The sequence below is a fragment of the Lepidochelys kempii genome, chromosome 15 (assembly GCF_965140285.1).
Source record: "Lepidochelys kempii isolate rLepKem1 chromosome 15, rLepKem1.hap1, whole genome shotgun sequence".
In the NCBI taxonomy this organism is placed as follows: Eukaryota; Metazoa; Chordata; order Testudines; family Cheloniidae; genus Lepidochelys; species Lepidochelys kempii.
Genome location: NC_136394.1, coordinates 2,435,496 through 2,456,393, shown reverse-complemented (window position 1 = coordinate 2,456,393; position 20,898 = coordinate 2,435,496). Strand labels below are relative to the sequence as shown.

General features: G+C 45.9%; 1 protein-coding gene across 8 annotated transcripts in view; it reads left to right on the top strand.

The window, feature by feature from the left end:
* The window catches only part of EWSR1 (EWS RNA binding protein 1), a 41,377-nt gene extending 39,444 nt beyond the window's left edge, over positions 1-1,933 (top strand). For all 8 annotated transcript variants that reach the window (XM_078848959.1, XM_073312773.2, XM_073312770.2 and 5 more), the window contains one exon: positions 1,167-1,933. In XM_078848959.1, coding sequence (XP_078705085.1) covers positions 1,167-1,206 — 40 coding nt within the window. In that variant the 3' untranslated portion in view covers positions 1,207-1,933. The remainder of the gene's footprint in view (positions 1-1,166) is intronic.
* The last annotated feature ends 18,965 nt before the right edge of the window (positions 1,934-20,898 follow it).

The window sequence follows — 20,898 nt, the reverse complement described above, 5'->3', positions numbered from 1 at the left end:
AAAATGCCATTGGCCTTCTTGGCAACAAGGGCACACTGTTGACTCCTATCCAGCTTCTCGTCCACTGTAACCCCTAGGTCCTTTTCTGCACAACTGCTGCCTAGCCACTCAGTCCCTAGTCTGTAGCGGTGCATGGGATTCTTCCGTCCTAAGTGCAGGACCCTGCGCTTGTCCTTGTTGAACCTCATCAGATTTCTTTTGGCCCAGTCTTCTAATTTGTCTAAGGTCCTCTGTATCCTATCCCTGCCCTCCAGCATATCTACCTCTCCTCCCAGTTTAGTGTCATCTGCAAACTTGCTGAGGGTGCAATCCACACCATCCTCCAGATCATTAATGAAGATACTGAACAAAACTGGCCCCAGGACTGACCCATGGGGCACTCTGCTTGATACCGGCTGCCAACTAGACATGGAGCCATTGATCACTACCCGTTGAGCCCGACAATCTAGCCAGCTTTGGGGGGAAGAGGGGTAAAAAGTTCGGGGACCACAGGGCTAGGATGATTTGACAACTTCGAATAGGTTTTGGGGTGGAGGCGGGGAATGAAACAAGATCTGATGTGATCAAAGGTAAGTGGAGAAATAAAGCTTAGAAAATCAGTAACTCTTGATCAGAAAGTTGATGGGGACAGGAACAAACACTGAATAATGAAAATTATGATAGCCTCCTCTTGTGCTAGGAGTGTGCATAGAATCCTAGAAATCTTGGGCTGGAAGGGACCTCGAGCTCATCTAGTCCAGCCTCCTGTGCTGAGGCAGGACAAGTAAATGGTACACCATCACCGACAGGTGTTTGTCTGATCCAGTGGTGGGGATTGCACAACCTCCTTTGGAAGCCTATGCTAGTGCTATAGTTAGAAAGTTTTTCCTAATATCTAACCTAAATCTCCCTTGCTGCAGATGAAGCCCATGACTTCTTGTCCTGCCTTCAGGGGACATGGAGAACCATGGATCCCCGTCCTCGTTAGAACAGCCCGTAACACGTCTGAAGACTGGGTCCCCTCAGCCTTTTTTCCCCCAAAGACTAAACATGCCCTGTGTTTTTCACTTTTCCTCATAAGTCAAATTTTCTAAACCTTTTATCATTTTCCTCCTCGGTCTAATGGAAAGCAAGGTTGTGGGTGTGTCCTATGAGCTATAACCAAACAAGTGGTTTCTTTTTTGTAGGGGTGAACATCGTCAGGAGCGGAGAGACCGGCCCTACTAGAGGCAGAAACCTGCAGAGCTGCATTTACTACCAGATTTATTTTTTAAACCAGAAAATGTTTTAAATTTATAATTCCATATTTATAATGTTGGCCACAACATTATGATTATTCCTTGTCTGTACTTTAGTATTTTTCACCATTTGTGGAGAAACATTAAAACCAAGTTAAATGGTAGTGTGCTGAGTTATTTTTTTTCCTTTTAAACAAAATGGTTGTTTAACTAAAACTAAACCAATGAGAAACCATTGTTGTGAGCATGCTCAGTATCATTGTTTGCAAAACCAGGAGGAGAACTAACTGTAACAATGTTAATGGTTGTGATGTTTTTTTTAAATAAAATTCCAAATGTTTATAAACTTAATACTTCTCAGCCTCTATTCGACAGCACTCTGAACATCTCCACCTGGAGGGGGCATCGCAAACTCCAGCTCTGTGGGCTCTGCAGAAGAGGCAGTGAGTTTCACTCATGAGTTGTATGTATTATATGGCTTGTAATCCCTTGATATTGAATGTTGCATTGTACGGAGGGAGCAGGGATTGAAATCTACCATGAAAAGATTGAACCAGTCCTGAAGTGTATTTGGCAAGGCAGAGCAGGCATCTTAACCTCAAACTGTAAAGTGTGGCTTTTTGCATTCAGAGGACAGAATTGAACACACCATTTCAAATGATCCATTGGACTTCAGAATTGCATCCTGGCTGTAAATAAAGATGTATTGCTGGGTATACCATGACTAGACTTTTTGTAAATAGTAGACGAACGTTTAAGTTCTCTCTGGTAGTGTTTTCATTTCATGTATACCATGCCCACCATCTTGGTATCTGAGTGCAGCTAAGAACCAGTGTTCTGTTGAAAACATTCAGGACAAGGCAGCCCAGTAAGTAGAAATGTAGGACTGTATGAACTGGAAGGGTAAATGAAATCATCTCTGAAAGTAATACAGGCAGTGTGGGTTGAAAGTTCAAGCAAGATTACTACACTGAAACAGCAGGTGCCCTGTGAATACAGGCTCTGAACAGGAAACACTATTCAGTCTCCATTGTAACTAATTTATAACACAACCAATTGAATAATATCCTGGGGTTGAGCTTGGTCTTCCATACCATGTGCCTGTGACATATCAATAAAACAAAACATGCAGACTCAAACGTCACAAAATAGGCTAGAAGCAAAACAACGACCAACTTGCACTCATTGCCAGAATGCTGTTTCTGGTGTGAAATGCAGTGCTCTCCAGGCTTAATTATTTCTGATCTCACAGAGATGAGACATATATATAAAACCAAGACAGGATGCCTCTCAGGAAAGTAGGATTCAGTGCTGGTGGAGAAATCCAAGAACATGTCACGGCACAAGCACCAGATTAGTGACCGGCCCTGTATGTGTTCCTATGTGCCAGGCAAGTATCTAAAGAAGAATACAGGTGCTCTAATAAGTTTCTGTAAGTGACACTTCCTTCTAATTCCTCAAGAGTCCAGCCTGTGGATAGTTGGGTGCTTTGCTGCTGGACAGAGCCATTTCTATTAGAGCTAGAACTGAGACCACAGCTATTTATGGTGATTAAAAATCCCAACTCATTTTGCAGAGTGGGAATTTTAATTGTCTTGTCAGATGAGATATTTTCTTACCTCAGACTGTTAGTGGTAGCTCTTCATTTCCCTCAGGGAAGAGGTGACTGCATTTCTGTGTATGTGTGTGTATTTATCCCTACATAAACCTTATAACTGTGATAAAGTAACAGATTGTCTTGCTGTTATACCATCAAGTCAGCTAATGCATATGGTTGTGAAAATGCTTTAGTGGGCCCATATAATCTTCCTCATTGCCATAACGTTAAGGCCCACACAAGAAAAACAAGGGGTCTTAAACTAAAACTCAGTTCTCATAGAGAAGTCTTTCCGCCCAGCCTCACACCTGGGATCACAAACTTCTCCGGGCGACTGATAGCTGAATGCGGCTTGTGACAGACCTCCCTCCTCAACTCTGCACGGGAGGGACCCATCTCCTGAAAGATGTGAAGAGGAAAGCTACCACTCCTCTTCACGTCGGAGAGACTGACGAGACTCATCAAGCCCTCGGATCACTACCCCTTCCTGCTTCTCCACGTGGGCACCAACGATACTGCCAAGAATGACCTTAAGCGGATCACTGCGGACTACGTGGCTCTGGGAAGAAGGATAAAGGAGTTTGAGGCGCAAGTGGTGTTCTCGTCCATCCTCCCTGTGGAAGGAAAAGGCCTGGGTAGGGACCGTCAAATCGTGGAAGTCAGCGAATGGCTACGCAGATGGTGTCGGAGAGAAGCTTTGGATTCTTTGACCATGGGATGGTGTTCCATGAAGGAGGAGTGCTGGGCAGAGACGGGCTCCACCTTACGAAGAGAGGGAAGAGCATCTTTGCGAGCAGGCTGGCTAACCTAGTGAGGAGGCTTTAAACTAGGTTCACCGGGGGAAGGAGACCAAAGACCTGAGGTAAGTGGGAAAGCGGGATACCGGGAGGAAGCACAGGCAGGAATGTCTGTGAGGGGAGGGCTCCTGCCTCATACTGAGAATGAGGGGCGATCAGGTTATCTCAAGTGCTTATATACGAATGCACAAAGCCTTGGAAACAAGCAGGGAGAACTGGAGGTCCTGGTGATGTCAAGGAATTATGACGTGATTGGAATAACAGAGACTTGGTGGGATAACTCACATGACTAGAGTACAGTCATGGATGGTTATAAACTGTTCAGGAAGGACAGGCAGGGCAGAAAAGTGGGGGGAGTAGTACTGTATGTAAGGGAGCAGTATGACTGCTCAGCTCTGGTACGATACTGCAGAAAAACCCTGAGTGTCTCTGGATTAAGTTTAGAAGTGTGAGCAACAAGTGTGATGTAGTGGTGGGAGTCTGCTACAGCCCACCGGACCAGGAGAATGAGGTGGATGAGGCTTTCTTCCAGCAGCTCGCAGAAGCTACTAGATCGCATGCCCTGGTTCTCATGGGTGACTTAAATTTTCCTGATATCTGCTGGGAGAGCAATACAGCGGAGCATAGACAATCCAGAAAGTTTTTGGAAAGCGTAGGGGACAATTTCCTGGTGCAAGTGCTAGAGGAGCCAACTGGGGGGGGAGCTTTTCTTGACCTGCTGCTCACAAACCAGGAAGAATTAGTGGGGGAAGCAAAAGTGGATGGGAATCTGGGAGGCAGTGACCATGAGTTGGTTGAGTTCAGGATCCTGACACAGGGAAGAAAGATAAGCAGCAGGATACGGACCCTGGACTTCAGGAAAGCAGACTTCGACTCGCTCAGGGAACGGATGGGTAGGATCCCCTGGGGGACTAACGAAGGGGAAAGGAGTCCAGGAGGGCTGGCTGTAATTCAAGGAATCCTGTTGAGGTTACAGGGACAAACCATCCCGATGTGTCGAAAGAATAGTAAATATGGCAGGCGACTAGCTTGGCTTAACGGTGAAATCCTAGTGGATCTTAAACATAAAAAAGCTTACAAGAAGTGGAAGGTTGGACATATGACCAGGAAAGAGTATAAAAATACTGCTCGGGCATGTAGGAATGAAATCAGGAGGGCCAAATAGCACCTGGAGCTGCAGCTAGCGAGAGATGTCAAGAGTAACAAGAAGGGTTTCTTCAGGTATGTTGGCAACAAGAAGAAAGCCAAGGAAAGTGTGGGCCCCTTAATGAATGAGGGAGGCAACCTAGTGACAGAGGATGTGGAAAAAGCTAATGTGCTCAATGCTTTTTTTTACCTCTGTCTTCACGAACAAGGTCAGCTCCCAGACTGCTGCGCTGGGTATCACAACATGGGGAATAGATGGCCAGCCCTCTGTGGAGAAAGAGGTGGTTCGGGACTATTTAGAAATGCTGGACGTGCACAAGTCCATGGGGCCAGACGAGTTGCATCCGAGAGTGCCAAAGGAATTGGCGGCTGTGATTGCAGAGCTATTGGCCATTTATCTTTGAAAACTCGTAGCGAATGGGGGAAGTCCCAGATGACTGGAAAAAGGCTAATGTAGTGCCAATCTTTAAAAAAGGGAAGGAGGAGGATCCTGGGAACTACAGGCCAGTCAGCCTCACCTCAGTCTCCGGAAAAATCATGGAGCAGGTCCTCAAAGAATCAATCCTGAAGCACTTACATGAGAGGAAAGTGATCAGGAACAGTCAGCATGGATTCACCAAGGGAAGGTCATGCCTGACTAAACTAATCGCCTTCTATGATGAGATTACTGGTTCTGTGGATGAAGGGAAAGCAGTGGATGTGTTGTTTCTTGACTTCAAAGCTTTTGAGACGGTCTCCCACAGTATTCTTGTCAGCAAGTTAAAGTAGTATGGGCTGGATGAATGCACTATAAGGTGGGTAGAAAGTTGGCTAGATTGTCTGGCTCAATGGGTAGTGATCAATGGCTCCATGTCTAGTTGGCAGCCGGTGTCAAGTGGAGTGCCCCAGGGGTTGGTCCTGGGGCCGGTTTTGTTCAATATCTTCATAAATGATCTGGAGGATGGTGTGGATTGCACTCTCAGCAAATTTGCGGATGATACTAAACTGGGAGGAGTGGTAGATACGCTGGAGGGCAGGGATAGGATACAGAGGGACTTAGACAAATTGGAGGATTGGGCCAAAAGAACTCTGATGAGGTTCAATAAGGATAAGTGCAGGGTCCTGCACTTAGGATGGAAGAATCCAATGCACCACTACAGACTAAGGACCGAATGGCTAGGCAGCAGTTCTGCGGAAAAGGACCTAGGGGTGATAGTGGACGAGAAGCTGGATATGAGTCAGCAGTGTGCCCTTGTTGCCAAGAAGGCCAATGGCATTTTGGGATGTATAAGTAGGGGCATAGCGAGCAGATCAAGGGATGTGATTGTCCCCCTCTATTCGACATTGGCGAGGCCTCATCTGGAGTACTGTGTCCAGTTTTGGGCCCCACACTACAAGAAGGATGTGGATAAATTGGAGAGAGTCCAGCGAAGGGCAACAAAAATGATTAGGGGTCTGGAGCACATGACTTATGAAGAGAGGCTGAGGGAACTAGGATTGTCTAGTCTGCAGAAGAGAAGAATGAGGGGGGATTTGATAGCTGCTTTTAACTACCTGAGAGGTGGTTCCAGAGAGGATGGTTCTAGACTATTCTCAGTGGTAGAAGAGGACAGGACAAGGAGTAATGGTCTCAAGTTGTAGTGGGGGAGGTTTAGGTTGGATATTAGGAAAAACTTTTTCACTAGGAGGGTGGTGAAACACTGGAATGCGTTACCTAGGGAGGTGGTAGAATCTCCTTCCTTAGAAGTTTTTAAGGTCAGGCTTGCCAAAGCCCTGGCTGGGATGATTTAATTGGGGATTGGTCCTGCTTTGAGCAGGGGGTTGGACTAGATGACCTCCTGAGGTCCCTTCCAACCCTGATATTCTATGATTCCTCCTACAAAGACCAGGTTGAAAAGCCATTCCTCAATTCGATCTACAGCATAGGTACTGACTATGCCACCGCTAAGTACCTACAAGTTGGCAGAGGCATCTGGTACCGCCAGTACCGTTAAGGCCAAAGACCTGAAGCAGACAGGCTCTAAAACGGAAGGTGGAGAAAAGGCTGACCTTTCAACAATGGCACTGGCCACACCAATGAAATACTACTGAGTGCCTCTGCAACATCTCAGGCACTGGCGGCACCTTCTGGCTCTCTGGTGCATAACACATGCAATTGTACTGAAGGCTACTATGTCTTCCTTGGTGCAGTTGACATTGGCACCAATTCTGATACTGCAATAATTCTCAGCACTGCAACAAATGCAGTTCCTCGCATATAAGGACCTAACAGTCTAGGATGGAGGCTGGCACAATTGATTAAGAGAGCTTTAAACTAGGAATTTGGGGGAGATGGTTGGGAGATGTCCAGGTAATCTCCACGCCAGAATTTAGCATAGAGTGGAAAGAAAATGAAGTAAGAGTGGATACAGCTGTAGGTAGGAGGAAGGGCAGTGTAGATACAAGTCTAATAGGTTATACTGGTAGTAAAATAACCGTGCCTAATAGGGTACAGCATGTGAGTGAGGCCAAACAGCAAAAATTAAGATGTTTGTACACTAATGCAAGGAGCCTAGGTAACAAAATGGAGGAACTAGAGTTACTGGTGCAGGAAGTGAAACCAGATATTATAGGTATAACAGAGACCTGGTGGAATAGTAGTCATGACTGGGCTACAGGTATTGAAGGGTATGTGCTGTTTAGGAAAGACCGAAATAAAGGTAAAGGTGGTGGAGTAGCACTGTATATCAATGATGAGATAGAATGTAAAGAAATAAGAAGCGATGAAATGGATATGACTGAGTCTGTTTGGGCAACAATTAAACAAATTGGGGAAGAAAACTATTAGAGCCTCCCCTGGGATAATGCTTGGGGTGTGCTATAGACCGCCGGGATCTAATTTGGATATGGATAGAGCCCTTTTTAATGTTTTTAATAAAGTAAATACTAATGGAAACTGTGTGATCATGGGAGACTTTAACTTCCCAGATATAGACTGGAGGACGAGTGCTAGTAATAATAATAGGGCTCAGATTTTCCTAGATGCGATAGCTGATGGATTCCTTCAACAAGTAGTTGCTGAACCGACTAGAGGGGATGCCATTTTAGATTTGGTCTTGGTGAGTAATGAGGACCTCATAGAGGAAATGGTTGTAGGGGATAATCTTGGCTCAAGTGATCATGAGCTAATTCAGTTCAAATTGAATGGAAGGATTAACAAAAATAAATCTGCAACTAGGGTTTTTGATTTCAAAAGGGCTGACTTTCAAAAATTAAGGAAATTAGTTAGGGAAGTGGATTGGACTGAAGAATTTATGGGTTTAAAGGTAGAGGAGGCCTGGGATTATTTTAAATTAAAGCTGCAGAAGCTATCGGAAGCCTGCATCCCAAGAAAGGGGAAAAAATTCATAGGCAGGAGTTGTAGACCAAGCTGGATGAGCAGGCATCTTAGAGAGGTAATTAAGAAAAAGCAGAAAGCATATAGGGAGTGGAAGAAGGGAGGGATCAGTAAGGAAAGCTACCTTATTGAGGTCAGAATATGTAGGGATAAAGTGAGACAGGCTAAAAGTCAAATAGAGTTGGACCTTGCAAAGGGAATTAAAACCAATAGTAAAAGGTTCTATAGTCATATAAATAGGAAGAAAACAAAGAAAGAAGAAGTGGGACCGCTAAAAACTGAGGATGGAGTGGAGGTCAAGGATAATCTAGGCATGGCCCAATATCTAAACAAATACTTTGCCTCAGTCTTTAATAAGACTAAAGAGGATCTTAGGGATAATGGTAGCATGATAAATGGGAATGAGGATATGGAGGTAGACATCACCATATCTGAGGTAGAAGCGATACTCAAACAGCTTAATGGGACTAAATCGGGGGGCCCAGATAATCTTCATCCAAGAATATTAAAAGAATTGGCACAAGAAATTGCAAGCCCATTAGCAAGAATTTTTAATGAATCTGTAAACTCAGGGGTTGTACCGTATGATTGGAGAATTGCTAACATAGTTCCTATTTTTAAGAAAGGGAAAAAATGTGATCCAAGTAATTATAGGCCTGTTAGTTTGACATCTGTAGTATGCAAGGTCTTGGAAAAAATTTTGAAGGAGAAGGTAGTTAAGGACATTGAAGTCAATGGTAAATGGGACAAAATACAACATGGTTTTACAAAAGGTAGATCGTGCCAAACCAACCTGATCTCCTTCTTTGAGAGAGTAACAGATTTTTTAGATAAAGGAAACGCAGTGGATCTAATTTACTTAGATTTTAGTAAGGCGTTTGATACTGTGCCACATGGGGAATTATTAGTTAAATTGGATAAGATGGGCATCAATAGGAAAATTGAAAGGTGGATAAGGAATTGGTTAAAGGGGAGACTACAACGGGTCCTACTGAAAGGTGAACTGTCAAGTTGGAGGGAGGTTACCAGTGGAGTTCCTCAAGGATCAGTTTTGGGACCAATCTTATTTAATCTTTTTATTACTGACCTGGGCACAAAAAGTGGGAGTGTGCTAATAAAGTTTGCAGATGATACAAAGCTGGGAGGTATTGCTAATTTAGAGAAGGACAGGGATACCCTACAGGAGGATCTGGATGACCTTGTAAACTGGAGTAATAGGAATAGGATGAAATTTAATAGTGAGAAGTGTAAGGTCATGCATTTAGGGATTAATAACAAGAATTTTAGTTATAAGCTAGGGACGCATCAACTAGAAGTAACAGAGGAGGAAAAGGACCTTGGAGTATTGGTTGATCATAGGATGACTATGAGCTGCCAATGTGATATGGCTGTGAAAAAAGCTAATGTCGTCTTGGGATGCATCAGGAGAGGTATTTCCAGTAGGGATAAGGAGGTTTTAGTACCGTTATAAGGCACTGGTGAGACCTCACCTGGAATACTGTGTACAGTTCTGGTCTCCCATGTTTAAGAAGGATGAATTCAAACTGGAACAGGTACAGAGAAGGGCTACTAGGATGATCCGAGGAATGGAAAACTTGTCTTATGAAAGGAGACTCAGGGAGCTTGGCTTGTTTAGCCTAACTAAAAGAAGGTTGAGGGGAGATATGATTGCTCTCTATAAATATATCAGAGGGATAAATACCAGAGAGGGAGAGGAATTATTTAAACTCAGTACCAATGTGGACACAAGAACAAATGGATATAAACTGGCCACTAGGAAATTTAGATTAGAAATTAGACGAAGGTTTCTAACCATCAGAGGAGTGAAGTTTTGGAATAGCCTTCCGAGGGAAGTAGTGGGGGCAAAAGATCTATCTTGCTTTAAGATTAAACTCGATAAGTTTATGGAGGAGATGGTATGATGGGATAACATGGTTTTGGTAATTAAATATTCATGGTAAATAGGCCCAATGGCCTGTGATGGGTTTTTAGATGGGGTAAGATCCAAGTTACCCGGGAAAGAATTTTCTGTAGTATCTGGCTGATGAATCTTGCCCATATGCTCAGGGTTTAGCTGATCGCCATATTTGGGGTCGGGAAGGAATTTTCCTCCAGGGCAGATTGGAAGGCCCTGGAGGTTTTTCGCCTTCCTCTGTAGCATGGGGCACGGGTCACTTGCTGGAGGATTCTCTGCTCCTTGAGGTCTTCAAACTACAATTTGAGGACTTCAATAGCACAGATATAGGTGTGAGGTCATTTTTAGGAGTGGTGGGTGAAATTCTGTGGCCTGCATTGTGCAGGAGGTCAGACTAGATGATCATAATGGTCCCTTCTGACCTAAATATCTATGAATCTATGAAACAGTGACCCTGGCACTGGAGTCCCCTCTCCTCAATACTGATACTCTCACTACCAACTAGATCTGACTCTCTCCAGCGAGGACAAGGAAGGGGAAGGTTTTTTTTATCCAACGCTCCTCACCTATGCAAGGCAGTATAAGGTCTGAATTACGAGAGCATCCTAGACACCAGTGTTAGTCAATAGGTGGACCGTGGGCCAAATCTGGACCTCCAGAGGCTTTTAAATGGACTACACAATCTTTTTATTATTTTTGTATTTTCTCTGGGGTCTGGAACTTGACTATATTTTGACCAAGAAATTTAGACTTTGACAAAAAATAATTACCCCTGCTAGACACCATCCCAGACCTTATAGCGAGGGGGTGGTAAGGACACCAATGAGTACTTTCCCCGGTGTCTTTCCCACCATAATGGCTGTACTGGGACCCATGGACAGTATACAGACAGTACTACCCCAAACCCCCAAGTGTTCCCAGGGAAATGAGTAGGCACTCCCCACCAATGTCAGCAGCAGCATCTGACATCTCCCATGAACAGAATTTTGAGGAAGCTTTAGATCATGAGGGTACTCGTGCAACGAACACCTCTTTCTCACCCAATGAGACCATCATGCCTCCTCTGCCTACTACCGGAAATTATTTCAAACAGTGCCAAGAACTGTTTAAAAGAGGAGTAGCTGACACACTCCAGATACCCCTGGAGGAGATTGCTGAACCACAACACAGGCTGTTGGACATACTCCGAACATCAACTACCTCCAAGATCGCTCTTCCTATAAATGATGCAACATGGAGCCTGCCACAACTGTCTGGCAGGCCTCCCAAATACATGTAAAAGGGCAGATAAAGTCCCTTTGAAAGAATGGGAATTTTTATTCACACCCCCAGCCAAATTCTCTGGTGGTAGACGTAGTTAATGAATGGGTAGGCAACATTACTCCAGGGTCACCCCTTATGATAAGGAGTGGAAGAGATTGGATCTACTTGGTTGCAAGGCCTATTCATCTACAATATTACAGTTCAGAATCATCAGTTATGAAGCTCTGGTGGTGAAATACAACCACACATTATCCAAATTTACTGATTTCATACCTGAAGGGGAAAAAAAGCAATTCATCACTCATCTCTGAAGGACACCACCTGGCTTGAACAGACCTTCAGGCATGTTTAGACTCTGCAGACGTGGTGGAGTGGTCTATGCAACCGCCATTGTAATGCACTGAGCCTCTTGGCTCTACCTGTAGGAGTTTCCAAGGGAGGGTGCAATCCACAGTAAAGAACCTTCCATTTGAAAGTCCGAAATTATTCATGGGTAAGACCAACAAATCCCTTCATACATTAAAGAATTCGAGAGCCACTCTCAGATCTTTAGGCATCTATACATCTGCAATTAAACAGAAACAAGGCAGATATAACACGTTACAACATTCAAGACAGGTGCCCTACACGCAGAACCAGAGACCGTACAATCATCAGCCATGCAGACAAAGACCATCCAAATGTAGATCAAATTCTTCTCAATCCACTGCATCACCGCAACAGACATCAAAACATTTAAAGTAGAAGGTTTGGTCGGGGGGGGGTTGACAGACCTCCCCCAATTACCGTTGCTAAAACCATTATCCATTAATTTACAGGCCACCTAGCACCATTCTACCCAAAGTGGCGAACCATCACTTCTGACAAATAGGTACTGAAAATCACCAAGATCAGCTCTTCCATCCAGTTCATCTCCATCTCCCCTACCCACCCTCTTTCCCCATCCCTCTTCTGGGACCCCTCTGACAAACACCTTCTGAGACTGGAAGTAGACCACTTTCTACATCTGGGTGCGGTAGAATCAGTGCCGGTACAACACAGAGGGAAGGGTCTCTTTCCATTATTTTTTAACCCAGACAAAGTTAGGGGGATAGAGACTCATCCTAGATCTCAGGAAGCTAAACAAATTTGTCAAAACAATTCAGGATGTCAAATTTATCAAAACACAACAATAGTTCCAGCACTAGAACCAGGGGATTGGTTTGTAGCCCTTGATGTTGTAGCCCTTGTGAAGACACATTTTCATGTTGCCATACACCTAGCACACAGGCAATTTCTCTGATTTGCCTTGGGGCAGGCCCACTATCAATACATGGTACTGCCCTTTGGCTTCTCCATGGCTCCCCAAGTGTTTTTCAACGTTCTAGCAGTGGGGGTGGCCCACCTATGCAAGCAAGAGGTCATGATATGTCCATATTTAGGCAATTGACTACTCAAGGCACTCATTCTAGAAGAAGCTGTCAATGTCATTCTTCACAAACCTTGGTCTACAATAAACCTTCAAATATCAATGTTAAAACCAGTTCAAGAACTGGAATTCATTGGGGGCCCACCTAAATTCACTGGAAGTTGAAAGCCTCATTACCACGACACAAGTTCATTGCCCTAGTGAATTAGATCAATACTACAGTGAACAGTCCACAAACTTCCGCTAGGACCTGCCTTCAAGTACTAGGACACATGGCGGTGACCACCTATGTCGTAAAACAAGCTAGACTATGCATGCGCTGCCTGCAAGGGTGGATCGGGACAGTATACATCCCACACAATACAGTCTGAACAAACCTCTAAGTATGCCACGAAAGGTCAAGGACTCACTACAGTGGTGGACCTGCTTGCACAATGTTTGTGCAGGCGTCCCTTTTCTACAGATTCCCCCTGAAATGATGAGCACAACAGACACCTCCCTGCTGGACTGGGGTGCCCACTTAAACAATCTCTCAGTACAGGGCAGATGGTCAACCCTGCACATAAACATTTTGGAATTGCGAGCAGTTTGCAATGCTTGTGCACACTTCCTGCCTCTGATCGAAAACAAAACCATACAAATTATGACTGACAGTGTGGCCTCCATGTTCCACATAAACAAGGAGAGGCGAGGTCGCTCCCTATGTACCATGGCTATGAAACTGTGGAAAAGGTGCATTCAACAGATCACCGTATCAGCTGCCTACCCGCTGGGATCTCAGAACATCATGACGGACATATTAAGCAGAAAGTTCTCCCATGACCACGAGTGACCTGGAGAATAATTCAGCAATGAGGTTTCCCCACAATAAATTTATTTGCCACGAGTCAGAATAGCAAATGCCCAACATTTTTCTCCAGAGCAGGACAGGATCCAGAGGTGACCCCTTTTTCATCTGATGGGATGCACCTCTCATGTATGTCTTCCCTCCTACCACCTTTCTGTCCAGGGTCATACAGAAGATCAGGATCGACCAAGCCAACATCATCTTGATAGCCCCCGTATGGCCCAAGCAAACCTAGTATCCATACCAACGACAGGTGTCAGAATACCCACCGCGCATCCTCCCACTTCTTCCAAATCTCCTGTCACAGGACGCAGGCCAGACCATACACCCAAACCTGGAAACACACCACCTAAGAGCTTGGCTTCTCAATGATTCCAAGGCGAGGAGACGATCTGCTCCAGGGAGGTCAAAGACATCTTGTTAAACAGCATACTGTCAACTACATGCTCAACATACCTCCACAAATGGAAGAGATTCCACACGTGGTGGTTAAACAAATCAATGCCACCACCTCTACCCTATTGATAGTCCTGGACTACATACTTAGGCTTGATTTCTTAAGCTGATCAATGAGTTCACTCAGAGTACACCTGGCAGTGATCACAACCTTCCACCTTAAAACGGATGGAGTGCTGATGTGAGCACCAATGATACTGCCAAGAATGATCTTGAGTGGATCACTGCGGACTATGTGGCTCTGGGAAGAAGGATAAAGGAGTTTGAGGCGCAAGTGGTCTTCTCGTCCATCCTCCCCAAGGAAGGAAAAGGCCTGGGTAGAGACCATTGAATCGTGGAAGTCAACGAATGGCTACGCAGGTGGTGTCGGAGAGAAGCTTTGGATTCTTTGACCATGGGATGATGTTCCAAGAAGGAGGAGTGCTAGGCAGAGACGGGTTCCACCTAACGCAGAGAGGGAAGAGCATCTTCTCAAGCAGTCTGGCTAACCTAGTGAGGAGGGCTTTAAACTAGGTTCACCGGGGGAAGGAGACCAAAGCCCTGAGGTAAGTGGGGAAGTGGGATACCAGAAGGGACGTGATCATTCCCCTCTATTCGACATTGGTGAGGCCTCATCTGGAGTACTGTGTCCAGTTTTGGGCCCCACACTACAAGAAGGATGTGGATAAATTGGAGAGAGTCCAGCGAAGGGCAACAAGAATGATTAGGGGACTGGAACACATGACTTATGAGGAGAGGCTGAGGGAGCTGGGATTGTTTAGCCGGCAGAAGAGAAGAATGAGGGGGGATTTGATAGCTGCTTTCAACTACCTGAAAGGGGGTTCCAAAGAGGATGGCTCTAGACTGTTCTCAATGGTAGCAGATGACAGAACGAGGAGTAATGGTCTCAAGTTGCAGTGGGAGAGGTTTAGGTTGGATATTAGGAAAAACTTTTTCACTAAGAGGGTGGTGAAACACTGGAATGCGTTACCTAGGGAGGTGGTAGAATCTCCTTCCTTAGAGATTTTTAAGGTCAGGCTTGACAAAGCCCTGGCTGGGATGATTTAACTGGGAATTGGTCCTGCTTCGAGCAGGGGGTTGGACTAGATGACCTTCTGGGGTCCCTTCCAACCCTGATATTCTATGATTCTATGATTCTAAGGAAGCACAAGCAGGAGTGCACGAGAGGGCAGGGGTGTTGCCTCATACTGAGAAAGAGGGACAATCAGCGAGTTATCTCAAGTGCCTATACACAAATGCAAGAAGCCTGGGAAACAAGCAGGGAGAACTGGAAGTCCTGGCACAGTCAAGGAATTATGATGTGAATGGAATAACAGAGACTTGATGGGATAACTCACATGACTGGAGTACTGTCATGGATGGGTATAAACTGTTCAGGAAGGACAGGCAGGGCAGAAAAGGTGGGGGAGTTGCATTGTATGTAAGAGAGCAGTATGACTGCTCAGAACTCAAGTATGAAACTGCAGAAAAACCTGAGTGTCTCTGGATTAAGTTTAGAAGTGTGAGCAACAAGGGGGGTGATGTGGTGGGAGTCTGCTATAGACCCTGGACCAGGGGGATGAGGTGTACGAGGCTTTCTTCTGGCAACTCACGGAAGTTACTAGATCGCAGGCCCTGGTTCTCATGGGAGACTTCAATCACCCTGATACCTGCTGGGAGAGCAATACAGCGGTGCACAGACAATCCAGGAAGATTTTGGAAAGGGTAGGGGACAATTTCCTGGTGCAAGTGCTGGAGGAACCAACTAGGGGCAGAGCTCTTCTTGACCTGCTGCTCACAAACCGGGAAGAATTAGTAGGGGAAGCTAAAGTGGATGGGAACCTGGGAGGCAGGGACCATGAGATGGTTGAGTTCAGGATCCTGACACAGGGAAGAAAGGAGAGAAGCAGAATACGGACCCTGGACTTCAGAAAAGCAGACTTCAACTCCCTCAGGGAACTGATGGGCAGGATCCCTTGGGAGAATAACATGAGGGGGAAAGGAGTCCAGGAGTGCTGGCTGTATTTTAAAGAATCCTTATTGAGGTTACAGGGACAAACCATCCCGATGTGTAGAAAGAATAGTAAATATGGCAGGCGACCAGCTTGGTCTAACAGTGAAATCCTTGCCGATCTTAAACACAAAAAAGAAGCTCACAAGAAGTGGAAGATTGGACAAATGACCAGGGAAGAACATAAAAAAATTGCTCGGGGATGCAGGAGTGAAATCAGGAAGGCGAAATCACACCTGGAGTTGCAGCTAACGAGATCTTAAGAGTAACAAAAAGGGTTTCTTCAGGTATGTTAGCAACAAGAAGAAAATCAAGGAAAATATGGGCCCCTTACGCAATGAGGGAGGCAACCTGGTGACAGAGGATGTGGAAAAAAGCTAATGTACTGAATGCTTTTTTTATCTCTGTCTTCACGAACAAGGTCAGCTCCCAGACTACTGCACTGGGCAGCACAGCATGGGGAGGAGGTGACCAGCGCTCTGTGGAGAAAGAAGTGGTTCGGGACTATTTAGAAAAGCTGGACGTGCACAAGTCCATGGGGCGGGATGCGCTGCATCCGAGAGTGCTAAAGAAGTTGGCGGATGTGATAGCAAAGCCATTGGCCATTATTTTTGAAAACTCATGGCAATCGGGGGAAGTCCTGGATGACTGGAAAAAGGCTAATGTAGTGCCCATCTTTAAAAAAGGGAAGGAGGAGGATCCGGAGAACTACGGGCCAGTCAGCCTCACCTCAGTCCCTGGAAAAATCATGGAGCAGGTCCTCAAGGAATCAATTCTGAAGCACTTCGAGGAGAGGAAAGTGACGAAATAACTGGTTCTGTGGATGAGGGGAAAGCAGTGGATGTGTTGTTCCTTGACTTCAGCAAAGCTTTTGACACAGTCTCCCACGGTATTCTTGCCAGCAAGTTAAAGTAGTATGGGCTGGATGAATGGACTATAAGCTGGATAGAAAGCTGGATAGATTACTGGGCTCAAAGGGTAGCAATCAATGGCTCCATGTCTAGTTGGCAGCCGGTATCAAGCAGAGTGCCCTAAGGGTTAGTCCTCGGACTGGTTTTTTTCAATATCTTCATAAATGATCTGGAGGATGGTGTGGATTGCACCCTCAGCAAGTTTGCAGATGACACTTGTCATAAGTATAAAGGGAAGGGTAAACCCCTTTAAAATCCCTCCTGGCCAGAGGAAAAATCCTCTCACCTGTAAAGGGTTAAGAAGCTAAAGGTAATCTCGCTGACACCTGACCAAAAGGACCAAATGAGGAGACAAGATATTTTCAAAAGCTGGGAGGAGGGAGAGAAACAGAGGGTCTGTGTCCGTCTGTATGCTGCTGTTGCCGGGGATAGAACAAGAATGGAGTCTTAGAACTTTTAGTAAGTAATCTAGCTAGGTATGTGTTAGATTATGATTTCTTTAAATGGCTGAGAAAGGAACTGTGCTGAACTGTCCCTTCTTCATTCCACCTCAACCAACCCACACATCTTCCCACATTCTTCCCTAAACCTCACAAGAACAGACGAGGCAGCATTCCACACCCTGGATGTCAGAAGGGCGATAGCATTTTATCTTGAAAGGACCAAACCATTCAGAAAAACTCCTAAATTATTTCCCTCCACTGCGAAGCAGTCTAAAGGCAGACCCATATCTAAGCAGACACTTTCCAAAAGGATTTCAGGTTGCATCCAACTTTGCTATTGTCAACATGAGCTACAGTCCTATCACGGGTCAGAACACACACCACCAGATCAATAGCCACATCAGTAGCCTTCTTGAATAACATGCTTATCACTGTCATATGTAAAGCAGCTACTTGGACATCATCTCGCACATTTGTTCAACACTGTCATTGACCAGGACTCAGCATCCGACACTTGGCTGGGATACACCGTCTTATCATCAATTACAGACCTAACTCCGAAGCCCCTCCTTCCCCCTGAGGGGCACTGCTCTGCAGTCATCTAAAGCGGAGCCATCCATAGGGGTATCACTTAAAGAAGAGAGGGTTACTCACCTTGTGCAGTAACAGGTTCTTTAAGATGTGTCCTTGTGGGTGCTCCATTAGCCACCCTCCTCCCCTCTACTTTGGTGTTCTAAGTCCTCTGCGATACAGAAGGAACTTTGGGGGTGGAGAGACTGCACAATGCTAGTTAAGTGCAGTTACAGGCGTGAGATAGGGAGAGTGCATGTGTGGCCCAGCTTTTGAAATTCTCTGATTAGAGGTGCAGGAGCGCCCAGTCACCTAAAATGGAGCACCTACAGGGGGGCACAGGTCAAAGAACTTTAGTTAATGCACCAGGTGAGTAACCCTCTTTTTGGGCCCACTGCCAGAGCCCCCTGCAGCAGGTCAGGTGAGTCCAACCCATGACATAGTCCATCTGGAAGTTGGAGAGAACTAGAGTTGAATTAACCCTTCCTGACAGGTATGACTTACAGATGACCCAGTGTGCTAAATTGAGCGTTAGTCATTTCTGGGAACCATGGAGGCCACGCTCCTACCTTGCGTAGTTCCCCCATTTCTGTACACACGCATGCACGAGTCTAGTGTAGCTGAGGTAGCGTGGGTAGTGGAAGCACAGCTGAGCCACACTGCGTACAAACCCACCTGGGGTCTGTACTTGTCTTGGCTACGCTGCTGTGTGTACTCACAGGAGCTCATTGAGAAATCATACCCCTAGCTCGTACTGTAGACATAGCCCCACTTGGGGCCAACATGTCTGCTCTCCACAACTGATTGAAAAGATAGCAGGAGCACAGCCAGCACGTCGCCTCGGCAACACTTAAGCGGGGAAAGAGCACTTGTCCTATGCTATTACATAAAGCACTTTGTATCTGAAACTCTCTACGGGTGGAGTGTGGTCTCTATAAACTGGAGTGATGAAGAGTAGGGTGACTGGACCTTAGCAGTTTTATTTCTTTAATCACACTCAATTCTGCCATCTACCTTTGTGTATGTGTGGAACCCCAAAATCAGAACTTCACAAGCTGCTGCTTTCATTACAAGTGCTAGGTGGCAAGGTGACACAGGTAGAACGTTCTGGTTCTAAATTCTTAACTGGAAACAGATGGGAGAACTTTGGTGCTCAGGCACGTGTTCTAATTCATTTGTTCTCCCTTATGACTTCAGTCACACTTTCCACATCTGTTTCAGTGCATGGAAGACACTTCCCTACTCTTCCTTCAACTCTGTATTGCCTGAGGCCTGGTCTACACTACGGGGTTACGTTAAATTTAGCTACGTTAGGTGAATTTAAAAATGACTGCTTCCACGCAACCAACCCCCTTCTGTCAACCTAAAGAGCTCTTAAAATTGAGTTCTGTACTCCTTCCTGACGAGGGGAGTAGCACTAAAATCGAGCTTGCTGGGTCAAAGTTGGGGTAGTGCAGATGCAAATCGACAGTATTAACCTCCGGGAGGTATCCCAGAGTGCTCCATTGTGACTGCTCTGGACAGCACTTTCGACTCCGATGCACTATCCAGGTACATAGGAAAAGCCCCAGAAACTTTTGAATTTCATTTCCTGTTTGGTCAGCGTGGCGAGCTCAGCAGCACAGGTGATGATGCAGTCCCAGAATTACAAATGAGCTCCAGCCTGGACCGAAAGGGAGACAATGGATCTGATTTCTGTATGGGGAGAAGAATCTGTACAGGCAGAATTCTGATCCAAAAGAAGAAATGCAAATATTTTTGCCAAAATCTCACAGGACATGTTGGACAGAGGCTACACCAGGGACACACAGCATTGCCGCGTGAAAGTTAAGGATCTCAGGCAAGCCTACCAAAAGACAAAGGAGGCAAATGGTCGCTCTGGGTCAGAGCCCCATACAAGCCACTTCTATGAAGAGCTGCATGCCATTCTAGGGAGGGACCCTACTACTACCCCACCCCTGTCCGTGGACACCTGCAAGGGGGGTGTCTCACGCCGCACGGAGGAGGATTTTGTGGTTGAGGAAGAGGAGGAGGATGAAGAGGAGGAGAATGTGCAGCAGGCAAGCAGTGAATCTGTTCTCCCTGGCAGCCAGGACCTTTTCATCACCCTGGAGCCAGTACCATCCCAAGGCGGGATCCCTGACCCTGAAGCTGGAGAAGGCACCTCTGGTGAGTGCACATTTGTAACTACAGTACAGGGTTTAAAAGCAATAGTGTTCATGGTCACCTCTTTGAAATAGGGGAATTTTTGTAAGGGAACAGTAAAAGGACTCCGTTCATGCTAGGCTGCTTGCACTTGGCTAAAAGGGATCATCCCAGAGAATAGCCACGCAGCGGGGGGGAGGGGTGAAGGGATCATCCAGGAGAATAGCCACACTGTGGGATTTGGGATACGTGTGTGCTGCACATCTACACGAATACTGCAGCACCTCCTTTTAAATGTGAAACCCAACCCATTGCTTGCTCTGGGAAAGGGGGGTGCTGCAGTTTGAAAACATTCCCACATGTTATGAAGACGTATGAATCCAACCCAATTTTACTCTCCCTTTTTATCTCCCCCAGCTGCAAATATTTCTATGCTCCCCCTATCATCTCCGTCCCTGAGGTTATCGCAGGTTAGAAGGTGAAAAAAACGCACTCACGATGACATGTTTTCTGAGCTCATGCAGTCCTCCCGCACTGATAAGGCACAGCTTAATGCATGGAGCCATTCAGTGGCAGAGGCCAGTAAAGAATTAAGTGAGCGTGAAGAGGGGAGGCAGGAAGCGATGCTGAGGCTAATGGGGGAGCAAACAGACATGATGAAGCATCTGTTGGAGCTTCAGGAAAGCCAGCAAGAGTACAGACTCCCCCTGCATCCACTGTATAAAACCGCCTACCCTCCTCCCCATGTTCCATAGCCTCCTCAGCCAGACACCCAAGAATGCGGGGGAGGAGGCTCTGGGCACCCAGCCACTCCACTCCAGAGGATGGCCCAAGCAAG